Raw genomic sequence first — 9,087 nt, forward strand, 5'->3', positions numbered from 1 at the left:
CGGTTATTAGTCGATTGGTGGGTGGCTTTTACGGGGATAATAATTCCTTCAAAATCCCTTAATGATAAATAATGTGGCCACTCGATTCACGACTGTTTGGGGGAAACGCCGCTGTGGGCAATTGGCTGCTGCGTTTCGCCCACAAAAATATTTACAATTGATTCACTTTGCAGTATATTCTGCGCAGAGCTTCGAGACGTCTCGAAGCCGCGATAAGGCGCTGTATCAAAAAAAAAGCAATTATTATTATTATTATTAGAGCAGGCTAAAGGAAGGCCTGAACTTTAACCTAGTTGGTTGCGAGCAATCGTGCTTGATACAGAAATGGATGCCATTTGCAGCCGGCAAGCTCCCCCTTTTGGGGTAGTCCGTTATTGTTTCTTGGAGAGCAACGAGGCTCATTGCCCCACTGTTCATTCATAGGAATGAGCTGCGAGCAACGATTAGGACAAGTGGGCGAGGGGGGTTTTAAATAGGATTTAAAAGCTTTTAAATAGGAATGAGAAAGTAAGCCCAGAGCAACTGTTTGTGGGGACGCTGCTGTGCGCAATTGGCTGCCGCGTTTCACCCACAGAATACACAGTCACTGCACTTTACGGTGTATCCCGTGAGGAGCTTCGAGACGTGATACGACGCCTTATCAACTTGCCGCGGCGTCTCAAAGCACTTCAGGGGAATCTTGCCGTGCAGTGCGGTGACCGCGTGTTTCGTGGGCGAAACGCGACGGCCATTGTGCACACCATCCACGGAGAAACCAAAAAAAACGTCCGACAAGGGAGAAGGGAATAGAAGAAAGCGGAGCCAACAAAAAAGTAAATGACATCAAACACTAAAATTATAATTGCGTGCGGTTGGGAGTGAGCAATAAGGCTGCAATTGGCACATGGGGTTCAGATGATTTTATAAACCATGAGAGAGGGAGAAGCTCGAGTTATTTATGAACGTTATATGAACGGAGAGATTAAATTACACCCTTATTTACAGAGCTCTGTCCTTTTCACATCCTGTGGTCTCGGTAACTGCAGGATCAATTCCGAGCTAAAAGTAGCATTGGAGATCGAGGGGCGACTGAGATGACGCTGTGTAAATGGGCCGAGTCATTGGGAGGGTGGAGTGAGCAGTAACAAGAAGCTTCAGCCATGGTCTCGGCTGATGCTCCATCCTCGAAAAGGGAGTTTCTCCCAGTCGGTGCCCTGGCTGACAATAAACCCCCGAGGACCCCCCCACCCCAACCCCACCACCCACCCACCCCACCCTCACCTTTTTCTCCGCAACAGATAAAATCGATCGCTCGCTTCACAACTGTTTGACGGACGGTTGCCGCGCTGGCTCAGCGAAACACACAGCCACTAGCGTTTCAGTGAATCCCGTCAGACGCTCTGAGGCGGAGGGCGCTGTACACGTGCAAAGTTGTTGTGGTGGCGGTTGTCGGATGACGCGATAAGGCGCTGTACAAAATGCAAGGATTGCCAATGTATCTGCCACTCCCTCAGCGACAACTTTATACAGCGCTTATATATTATATACCGCCCCTCACCCAGGGTAGCGTTCCCCCCCCCCCCCCCGTCTGCCTTCATGTCCTGCCTTAAAAACCTCCCCTTTCCCCCGCCTCCCGCGTCCGTCCCCGCCTCTGTAAATAAATGCACGTTATTATTGCTGTTGTACGTTTGCCCCCCTCCCTCCCTCCCCCACCCCCACCCCTTCCGAAGCTAACACCTCCTCGCCCGCTCGTCCTGGTGTTAACACGAACAGTCCGTCTCTCCATCAAAGCTGTTTTTGGACGTGAATTTAGCTCCCTCTGCTGCAAGCAAGAGCTACAGTCTGCTGTCTGCATTGAGTGACCATTTTCTTTGGAGAGATTACCCCTGGAAAAGCCATCCCCCAATCGACTGACAACCGGGTTCCTACTAACTGCTGGTAAACAGAGGCGTGCGTGTGGAGTAGGGAAACTTGCCCAACGTTTCCCCCTCCCCTGCCTGGGAATCGAACCCCGGTTCCTCTCACTTGCGAGGCGAGTCCCCTGACCACTGAGATACAGGACTCCTCTTCGACAGTGCCTTCGATCACCTTCCTGCCCCTACCTTCCCCGCTCTCCACCCCTCCTGATCCCAACCACCAGCTCGCGTGTGGATCCCTGACTGCCCAGCGTCTTGGGACGTCCTCCTGACGTGAAAGGCGCCGTGTAAATGTGATTTGTTGTTGTTGTAATGGGAAGCTTGACACTGAGGAGTTGGCAGGGAATCAGGAACTATCTGCTCTCTGTCTAGTGATGGCGAAGGACATTGCATGCCTGGGGCTTAGCTCTTTAGATCAACCTCAGAAAGACATGCTCAGGTCACCGTGAGCCTCATCTGTCTTGCCTGCGGGGGGGAGAAAGCTAGCAGCTTGCAATGAAGTTAAAAGCATGAGCAAATGAGAGGTCAAGCGCATAAAGCAAAGTGACAGATCCGAGGAGACTCAGCAATTGAAATGGGGAGGAACAGGACCTTCCAGTTGACTTGGAAAAGGCATCGCCATTGAATAATAATAATAATCCTTGCATTTGATATAGCGCCTTATAGCATCTCAAAGCGCCTCACAGAATATACTGTAGAGTGGAGTGACTGTGTATTTTGTGGGCGAAACACGGCAGCCAATTAGGCACAGCAGCGTCCCCACAAACAGTCATGGATTGAGTGACCACATTTTTTAAAGGGTTATTAAAGGGTTAGTCAGTTGGTGAAAAGCCATTCACCAACTGACTAACAACCGGGCTCCTACTTACTGCTCGGTATACAGACACGTGGAGTAAGGAAACTTGCCTGAAGCGGTTCTGCAAAAGTGTCATCATTGACTATGGTGCTAGGAACATAGGAACAGGAGGAGGCCGTTCAGCCCCTCGAGCCTGTTCTGCCATTCTATTAGATGCTGGGATGATCTGGTACCTCCAATCCACATTAAAGTTGTGGTACAGATCAGCCATGATCTAATAGTACGCTGGAGATCAAAAGGAAGTAAAACTGTTTTAGAGATCGAAAGAGAGAAAACTGTGCGTGTGAGGAATTCACGCAGTCATTCTCTGCCCTGGAGCGATGGGCTGACCGAATCCTTACCCAACGATGTTGGCTGGGATTATGAACGTGCTACGTGAAAGAGTTTAGCTGCAATTCCTTCCCAAACTCCATGGCAACAGGTCCTACAATACATTACTGTACTTGGAATGTGATTCTCTTGTTGACCCAACAATGGAGAAAAATTTGGAACCAAGTTGGAAAGGACAGAAGTCGTCTGCAACACTTTATTACTCAGTAAACGCCAATCGCCCAGTGAGTTATAATAATAATAATAATCCTTGCATTTGATACGGCGCCTTGTCACTTCTTCGAGACGTCTCAAAGCGCTTCACAGGATGCACCGTTAAGTGAATTGACAGTACGTTTTGCGGGCGAAACACGGCAGATAATTGCGCAGAGAGGTGTCCCACAAACACCCGTGGATTGAGAGACAAAAATCATTATTATTTTATTTATTTATAAGCAATTATTACCCCTGGAAAGCGATCCGCACAAGGACAGCCCTTTTGGAAATCCAACAGAAACGCCCTTCGGTTCATATCGACCGATCTCAGGTACAGTGAAATCCTTGCTTAATGAGGTGCGAGGGACCTATTTTGATCTTGATGACAACATGGCCTCTTGCAGTGAGTTGTAGAATGATCTCATGGGTCTAAGGAGCCTTCTTCAACCCAATTGACCTTGTGAGCTCATGAGATTTGGGGATTGTGATTGAAAAAAAGACCAACTAGGTGGCCAGAATGTGAAGCTCCCCAGCACAATATGAACGGTATTGATGCAGGACTCAGAGAGAGAGAAAACTTTTGTTCCAGACTGCAACAACAGCAACAATAATCTTTGCATTTGATACAGCGGAATTCACACTGGGTTTGGGGGGGGGGGAGGGGGTTCAAAACATTTCGCAGGACGAATCTTGAGATGCAGTGCACGTGTGTTGGTTTTTGGATCAATTCAAATTCAGACCGCTCAAACGGAGGAACAGGAGGAAGCCATTCAGCCCCTCGAGTCTGTTCCGCCAAAGGCTAGAGATCTGGAACTCTCTCTCCCTCCCCGAAAAGGCTGCGGATTATGGCTGGATCCATTCGCATTTCCAAGCCTGAGGCGGAAAGATGTTTGTTAGGTCAGGGGATCAAGCGGTACGGGCCAAAGGCGAGTAAATGGGGTTGAGGTTCAGATCAGCCTCTATCTAATAGAATGGTGGAACAGGCTCGAGGAGCTGAATGGCCTCCTCGTGTTCCTACGTCCCTGGGCGTTTGGTGGCCGAACACAGCGATCAAGTCTTCAGGGCTTCTTGCACCCCAAATGCAGAGAGTCTGCGGTTGATGTTTCTGTACCTGCACCTGAGCAAGTCCTTGTACGTTGACCTGAGTCCCCGGTTGAAGAAGGCGTAAATGAAGGGGTTCATCAGGGAGTTGGCGTAGCCGAGCCACAGCAGAGTTCTCTCGAGCCACACGGGGACACAGCTCCTCTCGACCCCACACACGAACGGCCTGGCGGTGGAAAGGATGAAGAAGGGCAGCCAGCAGACAGAGAAGACGCCCACCATGATTCCCAACGTGATGGCAGCTTTCTCCTCCCGCTTGAAGATGGACACGTTCCTCTTGTTGCCACCAGCGAGCTGCGAGACAGCCTCGGGTCTCTTCAACCCCTGCATCCTCAAGTCTTGGCTTATGCCCAGATCCTTCCGTTTGGGCAAGCAGGCAAAGCGGTGCCTGGCCAAACTCCTTTTAGCCGCCCGGAAGATTTTGTAGTACATGATCAACATGACCGCCATGGGGATGTAGAAGGCCACTGCCGTGGAATAGACGGTGTAGCCGAAGTCCTGGCTGATGAGACAGACCAGGTTCTCGTTAACGTTCTTGGCCAAGCCGAAGAGGGGAGGCAGAGTGATGGAGGCTGAGGACAGCCACACACCCCCGATCATCTTCGCCATCAGCTTCCCGTTCTGCCGGGCCGGGTAGGTGAGCGGATTGGTTATACCCAGGTATCTGCCGAGCAAGAGAATAACTGGCGTAAGACCAGTGACCAAAAGCATAATAATAATCCTTGCATTTGATACAGCGCCTTATCAAGTCTTCGAGACGACTCAAAGTGTAGTGACTGTAGATTTTGTGGGCGAAACGCAGCAGCCAATTGCCCACAGCAGCGTCCCCACAAACAGTCGTGGATTAAGTGACCAATTTCTTTTGGAAGGAATTATTACCCCCGGAAAAGCAATCCGCCAATCGTGGAAGGGTGGCCAAAAGCATGGTCAAAGAAGAAGGTCTTTAGACGGGACTTGAAAGAGGCAATAGAGGAGGTGAGGGGGAGGGATTGCGGGATCGAGTTCCGGAAAGAAACTGGAGCTCAGCAAAGCATAAGATTAAGCAGAAAATAAGGAAGTTCAGGTTTCAATATGAGGCTATTGGCTTAATTCACAATGCAGCAAAGAAAACCTTTCATCTTTAGAATTGCTAAACTCGTGGAGATTAAGGGGATTTAAGGTTGAATTTTTAAACTTGTTTATTGTACTATCACAAACGGTAAATGACGCTGGATCCCTTAACAGTCTTAAATAACCGTTGAAATAATCGCTGCTCAAAATTCTCCTCCCACCTAAAAAAAAATGTTATGTTAAAAACATGGAGCAAGAGAAAAAGACACAACTTGTATTTGATGCTATTGACTCAAAGTGCATTAAGTGTATATATATTTGTTAGCAAATGCTGCAGCCTTTAACACACAGCAGGCTCCCAACAACTGGCATAAAGTGGCATAAATTGCTGATCCGATCCAAGTTAAATGGAGCTACAGTGTAGTCCTGTAACTCAGTGGCTGGAGAGAGGACCCAGGTTTGATTTCCGGGCAGGGCGAAACCTTAGACAGGTTTCCTTACTCCACACGCCTTACGTAGCAGTAAGAAGGAACCCAGTTGTTAGTCGATTGGCGGATCGCTTTACGGGGGTAATAATCTCTCTCACACAAAAAAAAATCAATCACTCAATCCACGACTGTTTACAGGACACTGCTTTGCGCAATTAGCTGCCGTGTTTCACCTACAAAATGCGCAGTTTACAGTATTTCCTGTGAAGCTCTTTGAGTGACCTGATAAGGCGCAATGTCCAAAAAAAGCAAAGATTCTTATAATATTATTCTGATATTAATTATTAAAATCCAATACAAAAAGTTGCAAGTTGTTGTTGAAAAGGCGAAGGGGCACCATGTCGGACAGGACGATGGGTCTATAGAGGAGAAAAAAATCAAGAGATTGTCCTTGAGTAACACAAACCATGGGTTTCAATTGCTTTAAGAATAAGATGGGGACTGGGACTTGAGGAGTTCCTGGCTTGTGATTTGGGTTAGACGTTGGGACGTCCTCCCGACGTGAAAGGCGCTATACAAATGTAATCTTGTTGTTGTTCTTGTTGAAGACAGTGACCAGGATTTTGACCTTAACATTGAGGCAGGAGAATAGTGTCTATACTAACGATGCGGTCGATGCTGGGACCACCCAGACAAGCACAGTAATTACTGGGCTATGCCTCACAATTGATCACCAGCTACAACACAAATGCACACACAGTGTTATTGTTAATACATTAACACACGTAAAGCGCTATTGCTAACTGTTAGCACATAGAATTTTAATCATCCTTGCCCTCCATATAGCGCCTTATCACACCTTACCTTACTTTCAACACAATAAAATAATAATAATTTGTCACTCGACATGACTGTTTGTGGGACGCTGCTGTGCGCAATTGGCTGCCGCGTTTCGCCCACAAAATGTACAGTCACTACACTTTACAGTAAATTCTGTGAAGCGCTTTGAGACGTCTCGAAGATGTGATAAGGCGCTGCGTGAAATGCTTCACAGAATATACTGTAAAATGAATTGACTGTGTATCTTGTGGTCAAAACATGTTAGCCCTTGCTCTGCTCAAACCTCTGCTAGTCCTTGACTGCCACATTTGCTTATGCCTATTACAACTGACAGTGTTATAGACCCTTGAGATATTTCAGCATTGCAGGTTCTGTATCAAAGATAAGAGTATGTTATATGTATAAGAAACTCCAGTATAGAGCATAGAAAATCAATTATGTCAATCCTAACCTTATTCCACTGTGATACCAGTTTAGCAAACAGCGGGAATAATCTTTCCCCATTTACCCTGTCAGACCCTTAAAGCATTGTGAAGGCACCTATTACTATCCACTCTGTTTCACTGAAATGTTGTGATCGCAAACTAACAGCTACTGCAGATGAGCTCTCTCTCTCTCGCTCTGCTATCTTGTCTTTTGAGCATTCAGCAGAGAAATTTTATTAAACTCAGGTACTTCATGAGAAGTACCGGGATTAATAGTGTTAATCTGCGTTGATGGTTGAACCAAATGTGTCTTATTGATGGGAGCACAGAACATCTGGATTGCAGTACTGTTGTGAGTGGTGGGAACTCATTCTGGTTGACCTGAAGCCATTAGGAAGCTTTCCACGGAGATAATGACTCCATTCAGCCAAACGTCCATCAAGTCCGAATAGCAGAGCGCTTCAAGCACAGGAGGAAAAAGAAGGCCATTTCTGGCACGGTATCTCTGTCTTGCTGTGTTGGCAAGAGACTCAGAAGTGAAATGATAATGAATGGCCCTGGGAAATGAATGTATTCTAGGAACATCCTAACATGTGGTTAGAGCACTCCCTCGCAAGCGAGAGGACGTGGGTTCGATTCCCATGCAGGCAGGGTGAAACGTTGAGCTAATTTCCTTACTCCACACACAACCTTCCGTTCACCTAGCAGCGAGAATAGGAGCTCGCTTATTAGTTGATTAGTGGCTCGCTTTTCCGGGAGTAATAATTCCTTTTTAAAAAAAAACTAACTTAGTCCCTCGATCCACGACTGTCTGCGTGGACACTGCTGTGTGCAATTGGCTGCCGCGTTCCGCCCTTAAAACACAATACAGTTTACAGTGGCTTCTGTGAAGCGCTTTGAGACGTCTCAAAGACGTATTAAGGCGCTGTATCAAATGCAAGCGTTACGGAATTTATTGCGGATCTCTTACCTGTCCACGCTGATCACACACAGGGTCATGATGGAGGCCGTACAACAGGTGACATCCATGGAGATGAATATGTTACAGAAAATCCTCCCAAACAGCCACCGGCCCCCGGTCAGGTCGGTCACGATAACGAAAGGCATGACAGCAGTGGCCACCGACAGATCAGCCACGGCCAACGACACCAGCAGGTAGTTGGAGGGCTGTCTGAGTTTCTTGACCACGCACACGGAAATCACCAGCAGAGTGTTGCCCATCACCGTGCCAGCCACGATGAGGCTCAGGACTATCCCAATGAGCACTTTCTCCGAGCCGCTGAAGTTATGGTTCTTCAACCCATCTTGGTCGCGCTCTCCGCTGTCGCTGCTGTTGTCAGGATAAAATCTCAACGCTTCCATCTCCATATCCTCAAGGTGAAGATCCCAGGAACCAGAGGACATATCTCGTCTCCGACGCCACAGTTCAAGGAGGGCGCTGGAAGGGAAGTTTCCCCTTGGGATACACTGGCCCCATGGAACTGACATGAAATGGACAAACTTGTCCAATTCACGGAGCCAGAAAGGGACAGAGAGGGAGAGAGGTGTGGAGGGCGAGAGAGAAAAACATAACACAGAACACAAATACACAGGAGGCTGAAATTGGCCAAATAACTGCATCAAATTCACACCATATATATATACACACACACCTAGATACCAAACATATAACAGGAACTACAATTGACAAGGTCGTTGCAGCATTATTCAAGACGCTCAGACTTTGAATAGAGGGAGAGAGAGAGAGAGAGACAACAACAAATTACATTTGTATAGCGTCTTTCACGTCAGGAAGAGAGAGATAGAGAGGGAAAGAGTGACAGAGAGGGACGCGCATACACACACACACACACACACACTGAGTGAGCAGGAAAGACAAACGGATCTTTGAAAAGCCCGACAACGAGACTGCAAGTCTTTTTTTCAAAAAAAAAACAAAGTGGACGTCATGAGCTGTTTCAGTGTGT

At 47.6% G+C, this 9,087-nt stretch overlaps 1 protein-coding gene across 1 annotated transcript; it reads right to left on the reverse strand.

The window, feature by feature from the left end:
• Positions 1–4,304: 4,304 nt before the first annotated feature.
• Positions 4,305–8,670, reverse strand: LOC103188985 (5-hydroxytryptamine receptor 7-like). Its single transcript, XM_007909212.2, has 2 exons — positions 8,091–8,670; positions 4,305–5,041 (listed from the first exon to the last, which is right to left on the reverse strand). The coding sequence occupies exons 1-2, from the start codon at positions 8,606–8,608 to the stop codon at positions 4,327–4,329; spliced, it is 1,233 nt and encodes a 410-aa protein (XP_007907403.2). The 5' UTR covers positions 8,609–8,670; the 3' UTR covers positions 4,305–4,326.
• Positions 8,671–9,087: the final 417 nt, after the last annotated feature.

This window comes from Callorhinchus milii, unplaced genomic scaffold, assembly GCF_018977255.1.
Source record: "Callorhinchus milii isolate IMCB2004 unplaced genomic scaffold, IMCB_Cmil_1.0 Scaffold28, whole genome shotgun sequence".
Taxonomy (NCBI): domain Eukaryota; kingdom Metazoa; phylum Chordata; class Chondrichthyes; order Chimaeriformes; family Callorhinchidae; genus Callorhinchus; species Callorhinchus milii.

What these genes read in the sequence shown, in the direction of transcription:
- LOC103188985 (XM_007909212.2), bottom strand. Translation starts at nt 8,608, where the DNA reads ATGTCAGTTCCATGGGGCCAGTGTATCCCAAGGGGAAACTTCCCTTCC. An exon ending in TGTGTGATCAGCGTGGACAG is followed by an intron (nt 5,042 to 8,090) that starts GTAAGAGATCCG and finishes CTTGCTCGGCAG; the next exon opens with ATACCTGGGTATAACCAATC.